Here is a 22,967-nt window from a genome sequence, read left to right on the forward strand (position 1 = left end):
TCACTCATCACTAAATCACTTCAAACATATGTTAATACACAAATAGTAATAATTCAAAAATTTATTTAATAAATTCGTGAATTAGTAATGAACATTACTGAATCATCTGACGACCTCCAAAACCAATGGAAAATCAAAGGTTTTAAGTAATGTGATTAATTGATCCCACTGATTGGTTTTAACAAAATTTGTTACAAATCTCCAAAAATTGAATATTTTTTTAATGATATTTATATAAATTTATCAATATCCATAATTATGTGTGTCAATTATGGTAATATAATATACATGTAGTTTCATGTAATTTGTTAATTAATAAATAATTTTAATATATATTTTATTTTATATAATGTTTTATATATTTACGAATGCCTAAAAATATATATATACATTTTCATAATGACTTATATCTAAAAGAAAAGTGTAATTATTTCTATAATAAAATACATTGTTGTTTTGTAATTAAAATTAACTCATAACATCATCTCACCTAAACACTAATTTAATATAAAACACATTGAAATATCTTGTTAATACAATAGTGATGGTTCTTGGAGCGTTTTCTTTTCTCAGAATTGTGAGTGAAATCTATATGCCTATCGGGTTCCATTAGAGTGTCAAAGTATATTTTACAATTTGAACATATCTAACTCTGGGTCGCTCCTTTCTTGAATGGGTATCAACGATCTCTAAATAATCTCGACTTGGACAAGATTATAAACCTCACAATTTGCAAATTGTTGTACAGTTTTTTGTTAATATAATTTTTGTATTCTTAGGGTGAGTTCAACTGAATAAGGTGGATTACATATGTATATATAATATAAGGAGTGAAACATAAATGCAGGATCCTATTTAGCAATTTTAAAGTATCAACTACATGCCTTCAAGCATTGATGAAGCTTAAATGCTTTGTATAAAAAATCAGAGAGAGTAAAATCGGTGAAGCATGTATAATTGATAAAGTGGGTAAATTTAAGCTGGTTAATTACTAAATTAAAAACTTTTTAAAGAAAAATTTTCAACTACTAATGTGGGGTGATACATACCATACAACTATACTGTTTATACATTAATTATTATCCTATTTAATCATGTCATATTGATTAAAAGAGCATATATATATAGCATTTTTACCATAAAACAAAAAATTAGTTACTCAAGTATACATATTAACATATATGTGCTGAACAATAACATTATCTATTATTATTAACCATGATTATATGAAAACTACACATCTCAAACTATGATTAAGATCAAATTAATAAGAACAACACATACTCACATATGGGCCTTTATTTTAATTTTTCTAAATATAGTTTTTACCAATTAGATAGATTTTCTTAATAAATTTCTTACAATTTCTTTTTTGGGTATAAGAAAATACCATAATACTTTAAAGGTAATTTCAATGGTTGATTTGTTACGCTATTCAAGAAAAAAAAAATTACGAGAACAATATGTAAAGTGAGATGCTGACTCCTATGAACAACGCAACTTTATCATCATTTCCACTTAACACTTGTATGCTTGAAAATCATGTTAAAAGAACACATCCTTAGGGCCTGTTTTCTTCAACTTAATTTCAGTTCAATTCAGTTCTTGATTTCCTTCTCTCGTAAACAATTCATTTCAGCTCTATTCAGTTCAGTTCAGCTCACTTCAGTAAATCAAAACAAGCCCTTAATCTCACTTACCCTTACTTTAACTTTTTTAAGAGTGAATTTATTTTATTTTGTAAACATTTTTCCCATGAAAATTGAAAAGAAGGTGAACAAAGCAAGAGCTTATTTTATTAATTTCAAAATGTCTTCAATTCATCCACAAAATGGTTTAATTATTTATTTAAAATTTTCATCAATAAAAAAAATCCGACCATTAATCTAACATTTGATTTACTCCTCACTTATTGGGTTAAATGCGATGGATTAATTGACACAATTGTCCATGCATAAGTGGTATAGTTAATTATCTTTTAGTAAAAATAGCAATAAGTAAATATGTTGAAAGTAAATATTGAGATAATAAACCTAAAAACATTTGCACACTAACAAAGTAATAATATTTTTATATTGCCTTTGTTTTCATATATGTTGTATCACTTGTATGGACTATACTTGTATGAAAGATTAATTATTTTTAAGTGTCATTGTACAAGATTGACAATTTTTTTTTTTAAATTATAAGAATTATGATCAAATACAAGATATGTGAATTATCTAAATGTCAAAATGTTGGTTTTAATTTTTAAATAAAGGTACTAACTTGTATTGCATTATTTTTTGTTTTACGTATCTAATTTTTTTGAAAACTATAAACCAAAAATAAGAAACAAGAAAATGGTGTTTCCACTTTTCTATTGTCAATTTTCAAAATTATCATGATTGTAATAAGTTTGACTAATATTTATTCATTATATGACATATTGACATACTTACCTCCGTTTTTTTAATTGGCATGTATTCCTTTTTAAGAAGTTTATTTTTTAGTTGACACGTCTCCTTTTTAAGTAAGTTTTATACATTGTATTTATTAGTGTACCTCACTTGCTTTATTATATCATTCTCTCTCCTCTCCTTACTATGTGTGCCTAAATTGAATGTGTCAACTAAATAGAAACATAGAAAGTATATCATATGATTTTGAAAAATAAATAACCAAAAAAACTGAAAACCATAGCAATACCAAAAAAAACCCTTTTTTTTCATTTTTCGAGATTGGTTTTGATTTTGCAAAGTTTTCCCATAGCTTTAAACTTTCGTTCATTTATAGATGTATAAATAATTAAGGATTGAAAACTCTATGGTAAGATAAGACATCTTATCTTAGGGCCTGTTCTCTTCAAATTATTTTCAGTTCAGTTCAACTCCAATAAGTTAAGTTAAGTTAAGTTCAGTTCAGTTTTTAATTTCTTTCTCTCATAAAATATTCAGTTTAGTTCAGTAAATGTGAACAGGCCCAGTTCAGTCAATCAGAACAGGCCCTTCACATTTACTGAACTGAGCTAGTTGAAATGAATATTTTATTAGAGAAGGAAATTAGGAATTGAACTGAATTGAACTAATTGAACCTGACTGAACTGAACTAAGATGAAATTAAACTGAAGTGAACAGACCCTTAATATAAATGTCTAGTTAATGTCTAATGTGATGGTTAGAGTTGTTGCAGTGGACTAAGTGGAGTGGGTATACAAGGGTAAAACAGGAACTGAAATCTGTTGCGGATAAGAAAACCTTCCATCTCCTTCTACTCAAAACTCAAACTGTGTCAATTGAAATCCCAAAAAAGAGTGCCAAAAGATAGTGAAAAAAATAAGAGATAATGGCTGCCATAAGCATGGCCTGTGTTTCTTCACAATGCTTATCCCTTTCTTCTAAGCTTCATAATCTCTCTCTTTCTTCAACCCAATTACCCAATTCATCCCTCAAATCTCTCTCTTTCTCCGCTAATTTGTCTCACACCCTTTTTTCTCAGGGTAAGTTTTTGATATGTCTTTCATTTTCTGGTATTACAGTTTCAAATTACTTGCTTTTGTTTTTGGATGTTTGAATTTCGTGGGTTTCAATTTTATTGTATTTTTTAGCTTTTTGAATATTGATATTACTTGGTTCTGTTTTGTTTGAAGTAATAACAATTCTTTGAATTTGAGCAGAATCATTTCCTACCCAATTTTGTTGTTATTAATGTATAACTAGTTTATTGGTCCGTTTGACATACAGGCTATCAATTTTGGAAAAAAAAAAAAATGGAAATTGAAGAATTGACATTTTTTTTTTCTTTTATGTGTTAAGGGTAGTAAAACTAGTAATGCTTAAGCTTTCTTTAATTATTGTAAAGAATGTAAATAATGTTCATTTGTTTTATAATTTATCATCGAGCTGCATATGCTTTGTTTGAACTATTAGTTTGGTTCTGCAAATACTAGATTGAAGTTCATAATGTCGAGGAAGGGTTGCATAATTAGGGCCTGTTCAATTGCATAAATAGAATTTTGTTAATTTGTATGAATACTTAATGGCAGACTGGTTTTGTTGGATCAATTGATTTGGGTTTTATTCAATTGTGTGTACATTCGTTTGAGAGACTTTTTTGTTTCTGGCTTGATTGCCTGGTGTGAAACTTTGGCTGGTTAAAAGTGCGATACTTGATATGTGATTTTGCAATGAAAGGCTTCTAAGAGGTAGCCTTGGACTGTTTAATCTTTATTATGGAGTACATTTTCAGCAGCAATGTTCCTTAGACTCTTCACTTCACTTCAAGTACGCATGTCAAATGACTTGGACATGGATGCTTGACAGTTGAGGCTTCATTTTGAACCATAAAGTTGTGATTTTATTAACAATGAGTGAGATGCTTTTAGGTCTTGTAGCATAGCCTCTGTAATGTAGTTGGTAGCTATGAATTCGACTCGTCTTTGTCTTTCAACATGAGATATACCTGATATAAGTCTCTCAATGATATAATTTGAGTAATTTGTGTGGTTTGCTATGGCTTTTTATATTTTAGGATGCTCTTCTCTTGGCTCATTCCAGAGACGTGGCTTCTCAGTAGTCTGTGAGGCTGCCACCGAAAAGAAGGCTGATTCTGCAGCTAAAAGAACACGCCAAGCAGAGACTCGACGCCTCAGGAACAAAGCTCGCAAATCTGAGGTTAAGACTCGGATGCGGAAGGTAATTGTCTTGTTGCTTAGTGTTTTGATTTAGGGCATGAACCTTAATATTAAATTTTGGAATATTGCTCTGAATCTATTTTCAGAACCTTTGGTTTACTGTGATCTGCAATTGGTGTTGTGAATTGTGTTCTCTTGAGCAATTGTTGTGTTACCTTAAAAATAGAGCAGTACTGCAGTAGTAATTTTGGCTGTTAAGTACTTCAGTTTGATTTTCTTAACATTTGGCAGTTTCTGGTTTACCACGATTCTGTGCATAGAAAGAATATCACCTCTGTGGCTCTATGGGCTTGTTGAATGGCAAGCATGAAATAATTCCTACTCCTTTCTGCAACGATATAATATGTCCCATTTAATCATTCATATGAGAAGTGTATTGAGCAATCATGGTGTACTTCATTCACTGATTTTCTTAAGGTAGATTCTAATAGGCTAATAGCTTAGACATGTGGATGTAGATTCTAAGGAATCGTTCAGTCTTAGAAGTCTGTTGCTTTATCAGAAGATTAGGGCCTTACATTCTAGATATAGTTCTCTGTTTGTCCAATAATCTTCATCGCCGAGTGACTTTTGCTTGAATACCCTATTCGTAAGCGATCATATTGCTTTTACTTGATCATGTCATGGGAGAGTGTGATTTGAGGGGAGATGAGATTGGTAGGGACATGTTTAGAATACTGTCTCCCTCATTCCAATCCCTAATGAACTAAAATGTGAAGAAGTAATTGAAATATTCACACTGCTATTGCATGACATCAACATCTACATCTCCCCAAGTCAGTTACGTGGATGTAGTCTTAGGCCTGTAATCATGTTGAGGTTGTTTTCGCTAGACCACTGATCCAATAATGCAACGACCATGCTTCTTTATGATAGTAAAGTATCAGTGCAGATTTTACCCTGCTTTTGTGATCATTGAATTTTTCCCTTGAATGGAAGAGTCAAATTCGCCTGTCTTGAACTCTTTAAAAAACAAACTGAGCATCCATGCTTCTTCACTGTAAACAGGAAGCGTTCAACAGTTCAATTAGCATTTTGATTTGGCTCATCAAATCATCGTGATTTTTTCTCTACTGGTGTAGATCGACTCTCTACCTAAGCACATTATGAACCAAAAATCATCCATGAGAGTGTTATCAACAACCACTAAACATCTCATGTGGCCTCTCCTTATTCCTCTTTCCAAATACAATTAATATGTCTAACCATCTCTATGTCCTGTTATTCACTTAATTAACAAAATAAAAGTCTAATCAAGTTTCCTTTTTCTTAATAATAAGATTGTTGTTACTGAAAGATAGTAGGGGTTGTCTCACAGCTGTACATCTTATTTTGTCACCTTTCTTTGTATACTATGAAAATGTCAGGAAGAAAAGACAACCTACTCTGTGGGCTGTGGTCTGTGGAAGTACTGGCTAGCTGTTACAGGGCTTTTCCTATGATTTCAGTTTATGCTTTGTTTGCTCGAGTTTGTTGCCGGTTGTGACTATAATTGTGACCTTGAAATAAACTAAGATGAAGCCTTGTAATCATCTTTTAGCAGCTATTTTATCTCGCTGTTCTCTTTGTCAAAGTTATATATGTAAGTGTACAGTTTTCCTGAAAGTTAGTGAATAACCAATGTTCTGTAACTAACTTCTGAGTTTTATGTTTATTCAACTTCTTGATATTGGTCTGTTATTAATACTCCATCATACAAGCTTATGTATGTTGCCTGTTTGTTAACTTCAGGTTTTTGAAGCATTAGATGCACTGAGGAAGAAGAGCGGTGCAGCACCTGAAGATCTTGTACCAATAGACAACCTGATCGCTGAAGCCTATTCTGCCATTGACAAGGCAGTGGTGAAGGGTACCCTACATCGGAACACTGCTGCACGCCGTAAATCTCGGCTGGCTAGGAACAAGAAGGTTGTGGAGATCCACCATGGGTGGTACACACCTGCCCCAGCACCAACTACTGTTTAGTCTGCCTTTCGCTTGTAATTAGTACTCGAGTTATATGACCTTTCAGAATCACTTATGTAATGTTGTAGCTCAATTATCATTTTTTGTTACGTTACAACTCTTACAAGTGTCATTTTGTAGCCAACGATCTATTTGAGATTATGATTTTCCCTCTATATTGTTTTAAGTGAAACATTTTAACTTTTTATACATTACTCACTTTGACTAATTTAGTACAATGACAAATATGACTAAAAAAATCCACTACCCCACGAATATGATTGTTTATATACATACCCGGCTCGGCGCAACAACAGAAAGGCGCCCATTACTCACCTAAGTCATACCCATCCTTGTTCTAATTGGGGGCAGATGCGATGTGGAATCTGCAAAATTATACCGATTTGTCATTCATATAAATATATAACCATTAATTTTATTTTTTTTTTTTAAATAAAATCTAGTAACATTTTTAACTTCATCAATTACTAGCATATTGTCATCCCAAGAAGGAATTTAAAGAGCATTACGTGGTGGCAAAGTACAATGATGAATCTAAAGAACCACTCCCTCCATTCATGAAAGAAGATTACATTTGGTGGGTTTACACGGTTAATAAGAAAAATAAGATAGTGAAAAATAATGATTAGATTTCATATACATCAAGTATTAAGACAATAAATTAACTTTAAAAATAGAAATATTTGCATTTGGAGTAGGTGAATGATTTTGTAGATATGAATAGTTGTATTGAAAGTACGTAAATATTTTGATAAATGATGACAGTTGCTTGGAAAATATGTATGTATGGGAAATGTGTACAAAAATAAATGAAACGTAGTTAGGCCATAAAAGGAAAAACGTCAAAAAGGGCAAATTTTAACCTATTTCAGGATCAAAAGAAGTACATCATAAGCATAAGTACCTATTAACGTTACACAACTAACCTAATGTTCAAGGTAAGAAGCCTAATCAACTGTTAAATTACCACGTAACACGTTAGTCAGAGCAGTTCAGTAAAATGCATAACAGTATCAGCAATAAATATGGAAATTATCCAAAATATAAAATAAACTAAAGAAACGCTTCCAACTGATATAACAACCACTAAATTATCAACCAAAATGTTTAAGTGAAACTATAAATAGCGAAAACTTATAGAGACCGACATAATACATACACCAAAATATAAGCTTTTTAATTATGAAACAAGTATTGAAGTCAACACATAACCTTATATTCTTCTAGTTTTAGTAAAAATAAGAGGGTTCAAAATATTTAATCACATTACATTACCTAAGCATTTAGAATGAAACCTTCAAAAAAAAAAAAAAAAAAAAGAAAGGATAAAGATTTTTATTCATTAATTGATATTCCAATGAAAACTTGGGTTGTACCATTAAATGGCCGTCCAAAGAGATTTGACTAGACAACTCAATCCAAACATCCACGCACTCTCACGCTCACTCTTTGGAGCGTCAAGTATTCATTCCGCCAGACAAATCCACACCCCCCAACTTCTTCGCTATTTATATCCCTTCTTACCCTTGCCTCTCTTTTATCCCACAACAAAACACCCTCTTTCTCTCTCTAAAATCCCTTCTCTCTCTCTCTCTAAAAATATGGCTCCTAAACAAATCACTAACAATAACAATGCTCTTAACAATCCTACTCCCTCCTCCGCCGCCTATGCCGCAGTAGCCATAACACCACAAACTGAGATTAAATACCGAGGGGTCCGGAAGCGGCCGTGGGGCCGATACGCGGCCGAGATCCGTGACCCCTTGAAGAAGACGCGCGTGTGGTTAGGAACCTTCAACACCGCGGAAGAGGCGGCGCGTGCTTACGACAACGCCGCCCGAGAGTTCCGCGGTGCTAAGGCTAGGACTAATTTCACTTACTTTGATCAGCAGTGTCTCAGCGCCAGTGGTGATAATAACAGTCTCACCACCGTCGACTCCGGCGGAGCGTGCTTTGACGCGCCGCCGCCGCAAATGGGAATTTCTCTCTCCTCCGGCGCCGACAGTAGTGGACCGTACGTGATGTACGGAATGTTGGCGAAGAGAGTGAGTGACATACGAGAGGCGTTCAGGTGTGGGCGCGTGTTGGGTAGTAATGATGGAACGCAGCATCGAAGTGAAATATCAGCCGTTGATTCTGGTGATGGACGGCAGAGGATGGTTCTTGATCTTGATCTTAATTTGGCCCCACCTCAAGAAGTTGTATGAAGGATTAGATCATCTCATTGTAGTTCTTTGAAATGGGCCCCACTTTAAATTAGTGTTTTTTTTTTTTATTTTAAATTTTAATTTGGTGGTTTATCTTAAGATTAAGATGAAAAAAAAAAAAAAGGAAAAGGGGGGGGGGGGGGGGGGGAAAGAAAATGAATAGAAGACAGGAAGAATTAGGGAGGAGAGAGAGTTGAATTGCGAGCCTTGATTTTGTAATTTGAAGATAAAGGCGCAGCTCTTATCTTGTCGGAGTTTTTGTAAATACAGTAGTAACAAACATCCTTTTTATTTAATTAGTAAATTATTAATCTATTTTTATCATTATTATTAGTATTTAATATTATTATAAATATTCTCTAACAAGCATATAAGGATCTTGTTAGTTGTAGAATTATAAATAAGGATTGTTAATTAATCAATTGGCACGTTACTTGAATAAATTAATTGATAAGCTTTGGTAGTTAAATATACTTCAGTACAATATATTGAGAATTTTATTTTATTTGATTGAACCTAACTTGATTTTCATTGTTTCGAATTTATTTAAACTTAATCTAAATTAATTTAGTTGCACATTAAACTTGGATCGGATAAGCTTTATTTATAGAGTAGTTGTTATGATGAATCATTTAGTTGCACATTAATGAATTTATCTTTACTGGCCTATTATCAATTTTAATTTTCTACTAGAGATAAAATGAACTGAACAAAACTTGAATTACATTTGGAGATTGGTTCAATGCTTATGATTATCTTTGTAAGATGGAATATTGCTAAATTTTTAAAACTTTTTTATTTGTTATGAATGAATTGATGAACTATCAAAAAATAAAATGACCGTGAAATATAAAAAAATTAAATTGAAAAAGGTTTAAAAATTAAATTTCTTTGACCTTCAAATTACATGGAGTAGTCAAAACAGTACCTAAATAGTCACAGACTCACAGTGTTGGGAAAAATAGTAGTGATTGACGGTCATGAATCATGATGAAGTACGATCATTTAACCTTTAAGGTAAAAAATTTGCAAAAAGAAGCTTTTTAAAAATTTAACAAAAGTTAATTAAATTACAGTGTAGTTCTAAGGATATTTTGAATGTGGTCGGTCCCAAACATACAATACATCAACAATACGTCGGAACATTTACCATTTTTTTTCTTCACATTTCCCATACAGTAGTATGATAACATTAATTTTTTTGGAAAATATGAGTATTTAAAAAAAAAAAAAAAATTTTACAAAATATCACCTTTTAAATCTTGTTTTTTGCGTTTAATCACCTTTTTAAAAAAATCTTATAAAATACCACCAATTCAATGTAAAACAATTGATAAATTTGGCTAAAAAAAGTGGTAATTTGCAACATGGTCTTTTACAACATTTTTTTTAAAAGGTGGTTATATGTAAAAAAACAAGATTTAAAAGGTGATTTTTTGAAAAATTTCCTAAAAAAAAATATGAGTATTATAAAAAAAAAAATTATTTTAAAACGAAAATTGATAGATTTCAACAAAATTTCACATAAACATGTTATTGTTATATTATTAATTTCTTTTGCATTTAATATCTCACATAATTTTGAACACGAACGAATGGATAGCATCAATCATTCTAAATGGTACAATTAGTTCACATGAAAATAAGTTACTACTTTCACTAATTTCATACTTTGAAATGGCTAAATGCTTTTACTTGGTATATGTTTAAAATAATATTTCAATTCAAAATTCATGGTTAAAATAAGGGCTTTAAAATTCCAAATGAGAGGTTGGTATGGTTAACATCAAATAGTTTTGTATCATATTTTGATAGACACAAGAAAAATTTACAAAAAAATACAGTAAAAATAAAATGAGAACACAATATAATGATTCACTAATACAGTATTGAATCATAAATAAATGAGAGTTTTTTTAAAAGTTTAAATTCCGTGCTCATAGTCATACCAAACACCAATTATTTTTTTGCTAAACAAGCCGTTTGGTACTTATAGAGTATATTTCAGTTGTACTCGGTAGTCAATATCTACTAGCCTACTAGGGGCAAAATAAATTAATACTGGTTGTGTGAGATCATGTGTGCTGCGTTATTTTGTTTATTGGTCTTAGTTTGAAAACATAGGTGTGAAGGTGAGGTGTCCATTTGGATGATCGAATCGAGTCTGATAATGTCAAATCAGGTTAATTTTTAAAGTTGAATCATGTTAAATTATTACATGAGTTCAAATCTAAATGAAATATTTTTTGGGGGTGTTGATTTCAAATTGGGTCAAATTGGGTGTTCTTTTGACACCTCTAGACAAAAGTCACAAAAGTGATGTTCTTTGTGGCCTTGCTCCTAAACCCGCAACCTCTGCGATTTTACCAAAATTGTCTTATATACTGTAAAAGTTCTACAAGAGCTTTTTTTATTTAAACCATGCTCCCTCGATATATTTTTAAACAACGTAATTTGTGTGCGGCTAACTACACCATGTAATCGTTTATAAAAGAAAAAAAAAACCCTTGTAACATTGATCAAGTACTGCTGTAAAGCCTGTAATACTGAATGGGTAGCCTTTATAACATTGACCAAGTAATCCATATAATACTGACGAAGTATCCCCTGTTACATTGACCGAGTAACCCTTATAACATTAACGAAATAGTCCTCATAATGGCCAGCGTGGCTAGCCATAGTGTTTTTGACTTTTTGCACTATTCACGTACTCTACTTTGACTTATTATGAATTTGAACAACCCTTACTTCCTCCGTTTTTAAATAATTGATCCATTTCTCCTGGACACGTATGCTGATGTTAATCTTTGATCAATAATATCTTTAGGGCCTATTCCGATTTACTGAAAACAACTTAATTGAACCGAACTGATTGAGGTTGAACTGAATCAAACTGAATAGAGTTGAAATAAATTGTTTATTAGATAAGGAAATTAGAAATGAAACTGAACTTAATAGAAATTAAGTTGAACATAACATATCCTAATTATCAATAAGACAATAAGTATAAATTCTACTAATTGAAAATTAATAATCTATTCATTGATACGATTTCAACAAGTACTCATAAGACTATATTTTTTTTAAATCACTAACATTAGTCAATAGTACAAAAAGTTGAAATGGAACAAGTATTTAAAAACGGAGAGAGTATTATTCAATTAAAAACTTTACCCAAAAGTATGAACTTATATTACCTGAAATTATTGAATATGAACGGATGAACCCACTAACATGTATTTGAAAATTTTAAACTAATTTATACTACTATGAATAAAAATGGAGGTGAAATCATGATTTAGTGTGTACAATTCACCGAGTTTTTACTTATTATTTGAATTCCTCTAATTTTATTTGAACTTATTAGAACTCAATAGATTTAGGGCATGTTCTCTTCAGCTTATTTTCATTGCAGTTCAGTTCAGATCTAATAAGTCAGTGTAGTTCAGTTTAGTTAAGTTCTTATCTTAATTTTCTTCTCTCATAAAATATTTAGTTCAGTTCAATTCAGTTCAGCTCAATTCAATCAATCAGAACAGACCCTTAATCTAAGACCACTCTCACTCATGGACAAAAAATAAAAATGCCACTCTCTCTCTACTAACTTTCTCACTCCTCTTTTCCATTTTTTCTTATGGGCATTTTATTTAAAAACTCTTCCCACACTCATGGGCTAAACAAAAAAAAAAAACCACACCACCATCTCTCCTATATTTTCTCTCACAAACACTCATGGGCCCATAGGTACTGTAGCAATTTATTTTTGCCATTCTTATGGGCATTTGATAATCTCCTCATGGGCATTTTTTTTTTTGCTCATGAGTGGGATAACATTTTTAGCATTTTTACCATTAAATTCTCCTCATGGGCATTTTTTTGCCCATGAATGAGAGTGCTCTAACGATTAATTGAGCTTAATACAAAATTATGTAAGAAGAGAAGAGCGTGAAAGATGAAACGGTAAAAATGAGGAAAACATAAATAGAGAGAGGCGCAAAATTGACATATATAGAAGTAGTGACGTGTGTATAGTGCCTAGATTTACACTTAGGTGTCACATGTTCTCTTCACCGTCCAAATTAATCAACATTTTCAAACTCAACTCTTGTTTTTTTTTTTTTGATAAAATATTTATATTTATATTTGAATTTAAAAAGGTGGGGGGTAACTTAATAGCGAATGCCTGCGGTGGTCTCATTGGGTCGTGCTGCGCACCATTACCTGATCGTACTATGACCGGCTTAGGAAGGAATTATGCCAGTTATTTTTTTTTTTTTTAAATAAAATATTTATTCTACTACTACTGAACTACTCTTTTTTTTCAAATAATTTAATAGACACCGCTCAATAGAATTTCCTTTTCAAAGTTTGTCGTACTCAATTAGGGAACTAACAAGAAACAACTAACCTTAACCAGAAATAGTTAAACATTTTTTCTTCATTTATTATCTCTAATGGAACTTGATTTGACCCTATTCAATCCACCAACAAACTAATATTTAGTGGTTTTTGTTGAATTAAATTGACCTGAAAATTATAATTTTAATTTTCTATTTTGATATAAGTATGTGTAAATTATTCCACCAAATAAGATTAATTCGAATAAAAATTTGATCTGAATTAAACAATTCATTTACCATTTTTAATTAATTATCTACGTACTACTCCGCATAATGTATTTAGTTTATTTAGTTTAGAGTTGTTTAATTCCATTCAATTTGATTTCATTTTAATCAATTTAATTCAGTTTGGTAGTTCAATTCCGTTTAATTTGGTTTATTATTAATTATATTCAATTTAGTTTAATTTGGTGAAGTTTAATTTAATTTAATTGAGTTAACACAACAAATGAGCCCTCAATTGTTAATTTTTTCACCTTTTGAGTACTCAAATTTTTTTTTTTTTTTGTCCCACTGTTTGGATACTTTGACCCAATTTCCGGCCAAAAAAATTAAATCGGCCCAAATATGAGTACCTTTGGTTAAAAATTGAGTACCTTGGGTTAAGATGTGGGGCTCACCCAAAATTGTTTCTTCTTCCTACCCTGTTCTGAATCAAACAAGGGATGAAGCAACTCAAATTTCTCAGTTTCCATTGAAGCGCACCCAACATTCTCCATTGAAGCGCACTCAACGTTCTCCATTGAAGCAGTTTCTGAGGTAAACTTTTAATTTCTTTTTTTCATCATCCAGATTCAATTTCTCAATCTAGGGTTTTATCCTAAATTTTATTCACATTACACACAAATGTAGGGTTCTCCTAAGCTCCACGACATCCTCCATTTCTCGACTTTCGATTCATCATCCTCCACTGTCGTCTACAAGTCCTGGATTCAATTTGTGCAATTTATAAGGTAGAATTCGATGAATTTTCCTCAAGAACGAAAATATCCAGCCTTAATTCGAGAAAATTCGAAAAATTCGAGACTAAATTTTAAGCCAATTTAAACGGTTGTTCATGCAATAATTCAAGCAATAGCAAATTCGAATCAATTTCGAATCAAAAATCAGAAATTTGAGGTTAGGGTTTTTGGGTTATCTAGCTTTGCATTATTTTTTGGCTTTTTGGGTTAGTACCTTGGGTTAACAAAAGAAGGGATGAAATGGGTTAGTACCTTGGGTTAAAAGAAGGGATGAAATGGGTTAGTACCTTGGGTTAACAAAAGAAGGGATGAAGCTGGACTGAATCAAACAAGGATAAAGCAGCTCTGCAGTTTTTTTTTTTTTTTTGGCAAATCGTGGACTGAATTTTGCCTTACATAATTGGTTTTGGTTTCTGGTTTGCAAGGATATGTTAATGGCTTATTTTGGCTGTTGTACAATCCTTTAAAAAGCCTCTAATGGCTAGTTTTTGACTTCAAAACAGTTATATTAAATTAATGCATTTTTAAATTTCATTAGTATTTAATTATCTGTGGTTAAAGGTGAGTTAGGGGTGAGTTAGTTTGCCGGAAAATGGGTTAGAGTAGCTAAAGAGTGAACAAAATAAATTGAGTACTCAAAAGGTGAAAAAATCAACAATTGAGGGCCAAATTGTTGTATTAACTCAATTTAATTTGGTTTAGTTTTATTTAGTTTAGTTCAATTTAATTCTCTTTAATTTTACTCAGCTTAATTTTATTAATTTTACTCATTTCAGTTCAATTTATTACCATTCATTTCACCTTTATTCAACCAACCCTCATTAAAAAAAAGGAATTGTGCCTCATATGCTTTAATCGTTAAATAGTACTAAATCATGTTTGTTGTATCATTTAATACAAAGTATAAATCTGTATAATTTAATTATGCTTATCAAACAATACATATAATTGTCCTATATTAATAAAAAGGGAAATGTATAAAAAAAAACAACCTTTTAAAGTGTCCACTTTATTTAAAACAACCTTTTAAATTTTTTAAAAATATTAGACCACATTATAAATTTTTTTTGTCAAAGATAACCTAATGCTATTTTCCGGCGTTAACTCTATTTTTTTTGGTGTTGACCACGAGTGTATGAGGCACGTGACCTCTTATATTACTTTATACACCCCTTTCCCCCTCCAATACATGGAATTATCCTATACTCTATAAAAAAAAAGTTAAACACTTTGACTATGCAATTACTCTCATATTGTTATATTTCCTCTGTTTTTTTTACTTGACCTATTTCTTTTATCACGCTTGCCAATGCAAAACTTTAACGATTAATAACTTTAATTCTCCATAAGTAAAAATTACAAAAGTTGTATATAATGATAGTACTCATTGAGACAAATTCAAAAAGATCTCACATGAATATGTTTTTCCTTACATACTATTCACAAAAAACGGTCAAACAAAAGGTGGTGAATATTGTAAAAGTCAAAACGGATCAAGTAAAAAAGAACGAAAGAAGTATAATTTAAAAAAGACCTCCTAAAACTTGTGAAGTAAACATTCTCCGTTAATAATGAGCGCGTGCCCGTTTAACATAACAACAAAAGGATTACATCAAAGTAATAAAATCAAAATACTTGTATAATGAGAATTAGAGTAATAAAAAAAAAAAGAAGAGAGAGGATGGAGACAAAAAAGAAGGGAGCACGTGTGAAAAGGTGGGAATGGAAAATGGGGGCAGAGTGAGGAAGTAAGATAAAGATGTGGCGGCCGGTTCTATTACACAGTGGGCTCCACCAAATTAAACCCTTGCGTGTCTCAGAAAAACTTGCGTGGACCTGGTCCACAATAATATTATTGTGGACCCGAACTTTATACACACGTAACTGACTTTATATTGAACATAGTGACCTTTATTTTTAACATAGTAACCTTTTTCTTTAACATAGTAACCTTTATTAAAACTTGTATAACGTTTAATATTATTGTGAACTTAAAGTACGGCGTTATGACCCTAATTTTAACATAGTGACTTTAATTATTTATATTGACCTTATAAAATTTTTCATTAAAAAAATTAACCTCTTATAGCCTATATATTACCAAAATGACTTTTATTTTAAAAATGGTGACCTTTATTTAATTATAGTGACTTTTTTTTTTTATTAATAAAGAACTATAGTTTCTCTAATATTAATGGTCCATAATAAATTAGTGTGAATCAGGTCTATTTAAGAATTTGCATGCGTGTCTGCTGTCTAACAATTCCCATTATGTGGATCTAAGTTCAAGGTAATAAAACTATATGATTCCAACTAAACTCCAAAAATAGCATAAAAAAAAAAAAGAGAATATGACGACTAATTGAAGAAATTGACAAGCACGCAAGAAGAAAAAGACGCGTGTAAAAGGTTCACGTGAAGCGTAGGATTAGAGTCAGTTTGCGCCGCGTCCAGGTTGAAAGGAAAGCATGACACACTCCACTCTCACTCACTCTGTCACTCACTCACCACTTTTGCGACGACTACGATATACGGAGTATTCTTCTAGCGACGCCACGGCATTGGAGAATGGTGAATGGAGATGGGGAAACATACTCACCTCACAACGTAACCCTTGTATAATTGCGAAGGGTCCCTCTACTTTTGACTACTATCATTGTGTGCCGTCTTCACCGTTTTCTTTCATGCGAGTTTCATCGATTCTTCTATTGTATCATGTCGGTATGTGCATATTCTAGGGTATCTTTACTTTGGTGATGTGTATGATCTGCATCCGCGGTTACGCGGGGTTGTGATGTAATTTTCAGACATTTCTTTACTCACGTTTATCAATGAAAAAATTCAATTATTAATATTTTTAATTATCGATAAACAAAAATTATAAAAAGTTGATATTTTGAAAATAGATAATGTGACGAATCTAACAACATATTACATAACTATATTTTTCATTATGTATAAAGAATAAAACATGGTTAAAGGGAAGTGTGTGAATAATGCTAAAATCAAAACGTGTCAATTAAAAAAAAAAACAGAGGTAGTATTTTGTATTATTTGAGTGTTAAATTTTGAAAAGGAAATTTTGACATTTGCTATCAGGAAAAACGCCTCGATTCACATTCACCGAAGCCAATCGAATTTAGCTCCCCTTTCCGTTCCCTCCACCGGAATCAACCCCCTCCCCTCCCCTTCCCCCACCCAAAAACCGACACCCCTAACCTTAAACCACCAACCCGAAACCACCCTAAACTGGTTTTAGGGTTTCGCTTATGGTGGTTTTAGGGTGGTGGTTTAGGGTTAGGGGTGGCCGACAAAGGTAGGAGAAGGGGAGGGGGGTCGATTCCGGTGGAGGGAACAGGGAGGGGGGGTTGAATTCGGTGGGGTTGGCTTCGGTGGGTGGGGGAAGGGAGGGGGGTTGGCTTTGTGGGTGGGGAAAAGGGAGGGAGGTGAGGTCGCCAGCGCCGACCAAATCTTTTGGCGCTGGTCGCTGGCAGGGAGAGGGGTGGCTGGGTTTTTTTTCTTTTTCTTTTTAATTATTTATTTATAATAAACTTGTTAGGATTCCGTTAAGTGGTAGTAATTTCTAACAAACTCTGATTTAGGTGGTAACAAAGTAATTTTTTTTTTAAATGGTAGAAATGTATATCGAGGTGTTTTTCGTGGTAGCAAATGTCAAAATTTCTTTTTGAAAACGTTGATCAAAATTTTAAAACTAAAAGATAGAAGGAAATAGGATCTATCTAAAAAGGTTTTTTTTTTTTTTTTTTTTTTTTTTTTTTTTTTTTTTTGTCAAGGTAATTTAATAAAAAATTAGGTGTTGTACAAAAAAAAATACAAAATCGTCATTAATCTATTTGAAATAATATGATTAGGAGGGATCTAGTTTTTTTATTTTTATGTGACAAGGTCGACCGGGCCTCAACCGAAGGCTCGAAACTAGAGCTGTCAATTCGGGTAAACGGGTCGAGTAAACTCGGGCCGGGTCAATTCGGGTTAATCCCATAACCTATGCGGGTCGGGTTCGGGTTGAGTCATGCTTAAGTCGGGTCACATCGGTCATACATCTTATTGGGTTTGGGGTCATGTTTTGGGTGTTTTTGTCCCTTGGGAGAGTTACGGCTCGAAGACTGGTCCTGCTGGCTCTGTACCTGCAAAATCAACGAAGACACCGGTTGGGTGGTGCTCCGCCTCCAACGCTCAAGTTAGTAACTTGAAGGAGAGTAAAAAGTGCGGAATTTAAGGTGGGGATCTGCTTAGATTCTAAGCTCAGGAGTTCTCTGATGAGAGAGAAAGTAGGGAGTTCTCTGATGAGAGAGAAAGTAGGGTGTAATAAAATGATTGTGAATTGCCCCCAAAATGGGGGGAGTATCTCCCTATTTATAGGGTCATGGGAAAAAGTGCCCTCCATTAGGTCATCTGACCTAGGGCAGGTGGGCTGCGCCGCAATCAATGCGCTTTTGGGGAATTGGGCCTCTGAATGCCGCAATTCCGGAGACATATCTGGAGAGGCCACGTGTCAGTTGGGGATAGGTCAGAGGTAACCTGCCAGCCTTTGACACGTGGCAACCCCTCATTGGCCCAAGTGTTTAGGGTAAAAATCCCCTAAACATTTGCCCCTCACAGGTGGCACGTGACAGGCCACGTGGTGCCTGTGACACGTGTCAGCCCGTGAGAGGTGAACAGTAAAACGGCTAGGGTTAACGGTCATTTTTTCCGTTTAACCTGCCTATAAATATGAGTTTACCCCCCCTTCTCCCCTCTCACTTCATTCATCGTTTTCATTTTCTAGAGAGAGAAAGAGAAGTTTTTAGAGAGAGGTGCTCTGATCCCGGTTGCGTACTTGCCATTTCAAGATTCCCGCGTGCTCGTTACAAGAACACTCGGTCACCGGCTGTAGCAGTTTTCAGATTTTACAGAACTTTTAAAAGTAAGGTAACTATCCGTTTCCTTCCTTCAATTTTCTTTTAACTTGTATACATTCTTTTTTCCCGTCTGTATACATTCGTTTTCCAAAAAAAAATAAATGGACTCTTCATCCACACACACGGCACGGCCTAGGACGCTCAGCCGGTCTCCTGGTACGGCTGAGTCTAGAACCGGGGGTGCCTTTTCCAGACAATCGGATCTTCTTTGCTCATCCCCGAATCCCTCCCTCTCTGTGTCTGTGCAGGACACAATGGCCAGAGTTAAACAAACGGCTATTAGCCTAGGCACCGGCGCGCTAGAAGAGTGCGTACTGAAGATGTTACAAGGGTGGAGGACTATGAGAGTCCGGATGAGCAGGGGAGCTCTGAGGATGACACCCCCTCCCAAGAAGAAGTGAGGGAGTTAGGCGGCGAAGAAGCCGCCTCATCCTCTGAGAGGGAAGAAGGGTTAGGCGGCGATGACGCTGCTGAGAGATCAGGGTCAGAAGCTTCTGGCTCTGAACAAGAGAACTTTGCGGCTGACTATAAGGTGCCGGCAAAGACTTCAGACAAGCCTGACCCCAGAAAAATAAGGATGCTGCCGGCTGATAGAGCCTTGCTGAAGAGCAGCTTCAAAACCTTCAAACAAAAGCACCCGTTTGGGAACGGGTGGTATATCACGGTTCCACCTGCGGATGCCGTTATGGCCTGGAAGGACGACATTGAAAATGCGGACAACTATTTCGTCTGCTTCGAGGCGGTCATAGAAGCCGGCCTCCGGTTCCCCCTTCATACTGGGATCAGGAAGATCCTCAAAGGGTATGACCTGGGGGTTTGGCAATTGACTCCAAATTCATGGGGGAATATACTCAGCTATATCGCCGCCTGTGAATTTCAAAATATTGAGCCTAGTTTTTCGGCCTTTGCTCATATGCATTATTTGAGCAGGGCCCTAGGCGGTCATGGGGCTTGGTACACTCTCACTACCTTGCCCCAATATCAAATAACTTTGGACAAGGTGTCCAAATGGGCTGGATGGAGGGAAAGGTTTTATTTGATTTCCTCCCCATCCATTGACCACAACCGGACACTGCGCCGGTATAATAAGGAGTCGGCTCTCCTTGGCAGAAAGTGTGCTCTCCCGGAGCTTTCTGCTCGAGCCCGCCGACAGATAATGGATCTGGGTTTCTTTGAAACCACAACTGAGCCCATGGAGGATGGGACTCAGATCATTGTTCCCAAAAACTGGATCCCCCATCCGGACTTTTTCAAGGATGAGAGGTTCCTGTCCGCCTGTGGACTTAGCACAATGTTTCCTCAGGGTAGATCCCTATACTTGAAGAATTTTGCCTTGCTTTCAATATTTGTTAAATGTTTCTTTGACTGATGTTCCGTCTGATTTTTGCAGCCGAAGCTAGAAGAATGGTGGACCCGGAAAAGACACCGGCTAAACCTGCTGCCCAGCTGCGCAAGGAACAGCTAATGGCGAAAAAAGCGTCCTTGGAGGCCAAGGATGCAAAGAAAGGCGGGGTAAGACCGCCTGCTCCAATGTTTTTTCAACAAATTTGTTTAAGTACTTTTGCCGGCTACTAATGTTTTACTTTCCTTTTTGCAGGGCACCGGCAAAATCATTCCACGCTCCTTCTCCAAACACATCAAAAGAACTAGGGAGGAGCTTCACAAAACCCCGGCTGCCAAGGTCCCTAGACGGACCCCTTCCCAGACAACCTCAACTGCCAAACCAGATCGACCCACGACTGGTGGCAAGTCCCCTTCAAAAGTGAAGGCTTTGAGCGAAAGCTCAAAGCAGACGGGGGACAAAATGCCGGATGCCTCAGAGGAGGCATCGAAGAGTGGCGTGCCACTCGATGCTGCAGCCGGCACTGCAGCGGCTGGGGAGGGTTCAACTCCGCAGCCCCGAACTCAAGGTAAGGCTACCATTGAAATACCTTACCCACTTGACTTTATGAGAGTCAAGACTAAAGTTGACCCATCCGGTGGCTCAGTGAGTAGCTGGGGACGGATGAATGCTGCATATGCTGCTTCCCTCTCACCAAGTACTTCTCATACTTAAAAGAGTATGAGATGTTTGTAAGGCAATCAATCACAATGGTGATTGCCCCAAACCAAGTACACAGCCGGTCAAATAACAGGCAAACAACCTCTACCCCAGTCGGTATCAAACCGCCTGGGTATTCTATTATAGTCATTACGCAGAAAAGTTTTGTCCCAATAGGGGGAGTGCGCAACTTAAAGATGAAATAATCCTAAGTAAAAGTTGTGATAGTTCTCCGGCTGATGTCTGAGGGCATCCGGAGTTTCACAGTCTCAAAACATTCTTAGGAAAAGTTAGGGTCAAACGGCTACGAGGTGGCTAATTTAGCCGTTCATTCTTTGCCGCCTGCATGGGTACATAGAACAAGCAAGGAGGCTGTTCTCTGCGACGATTGCACCCGGAGGGGTGTCGCCGGACGCCTATATTCATAACGGGATAAACGAATTTGTGAAAAAGACAACCATCTGGCATTAGCCTCTGATCTAGTTGGAGACCGGCTGCATAGCTACTAGGCGGTTTTGTGCCTAGCTTAAGGATCTGGCCATTGGCCTCGTGTCACTATGGACTTTTGATTTTAAATACTAAGTATCAAACTTAGTTTTTTATCAAGCCATTGGCCTCAAGTTATTCACATATTAAATTGCTACTAAACTTTGTAATATTTGTATGGGTGAAACCCAGACGGAAATAAAGAGACGATAAATGAAACAAAAGCATTTCTCATTAACACTTCTTGTTACAAAAAACTTCACAATACTCAGAAGTAGTACTTTTTTAAGTTGTCTACATTCCAAGTTCTAGGCAGGCGTCTACCGTCTGTGGTTTCCAGGCGGTATGTGCCATCTGTAGGGAATATTTCAAGCATTATGATCCCAAACTTGAACCCCACTGTGATCATACACTTAAGTATGGTGGCGTTCCAAAGGGAAGAAAAAGAAAGCAAAAGAGTCGCCAACAAGTTTTAGGAACTTGTAAACCCAAAAGACAATCCAAAAGGACCATCAACTCCATAAGGTCTTGAACCAAACAGGGTTCGGGGATGAGGGTACGAATCCAATCTACAAAAGAAAGGACCCGCCCTATAAAATAGGCCTCTACTTTGTTCTGTTCGTATTCATGTGCGCTTTTCGAATAACGTACAAACTTTATATTGAACCTACCCTGTTTAATCTATGTTGGTTGAATATTAATGCACAAATAGTACTATTATTGGCGATCACTTGAATTAAAATCACATTAGCCTAAACCAAATTAATAATTATCTTATTAAGCGTGATTTCAAGTACAAATTCCCTTTAAACATGCATAAAAGGTGTGATCAAACAATAACAATAATATAATAAATATCATGCAACATAATAATAAGAAATAATAAATCATGAAAAGGCATAATAAAGCTTAAATAATGATAGCAAGATCCTAGGCATGATACTAACAAGATTAATAACAAATCCTAGCATGTCACTAAGCATCAAAGATCAAAGCTTTAAACCTAACATGGTACTAACATGATAACATAATATTAGAAAAGAGTAAAGGCACCCTAAACATGACACTAGAAAGCATAAAATAACATCCTAACATGATACTAGGAATTAAAACAGTATAAGCATGCTTTCTACATTGTGAAAGAAATAGAGAGTAAGCTAATCTACTTACTTTGAAGCCTCGTACCTCTTTCTAATAACAAAATACACAAGTTAGTAAACTTCAATGAAAATAATAAAGAATAATTAAAGAATTAAATTAAATCAAATTAAATAAAGTTTTGACTAGTTTTGGACCAAACCCTCAGAAAATA

At 34.6% G+C, this 22,967-nt stretch overlaps 1 protein-coding gene and 1 pseudogene across 1 annotated transcript; both read left to right on the forward strand.

Annotated features, from left to right (window-relative positions):
- Positions 1–3,217: 3,217 nt before the first annotated feature.
- Positions 3,218–6,826, forward strand: LOC145574839 (small ribosomal subunit protein bS20c). Its single transcript, XM_081632697.1, has 3 exons — positions 3,218–3,478; positions 4,510–4,673; positions 6,404–6,826. The coding sequence occupies exons 1-3, from the start codon at positions 3,325–3,327 to the stop codon at positions 6,635–6,637; spliced, it is 552 nt and encodes a 183-aa protein (XP_081488823.1). The 5' UTR covers positions 3,218–3,324; the 3' UTR covers positions 6,638–6,826.
- A 1,362-nt stretch (positions 6,827–8,188) lies between these two features.
- Positions 8,189–8,956, forward strand: LOC145576738 (ethylene-responsive transcription factor 11 pseudogene; annotated as a pseudogene).
- Positions 8,957–22,967: the final 14,011 nt, after the last annotated feature.

Source organism: Chenopodium album, chromosome 13, assembly GCF_948465745.1.
Source record: "Chenopodium album chromosome 13, dcCheAlbu1.1, whole genome shotgun sequence".
Classification (NCBI taxonomy): domain Eukaryota; kingdom Viridiplantae; phylum Streptophyta; class Magnoliopsida; order Caryophyllales; family Amaranthaceae; genus Chenopodium; species Chenopodium album.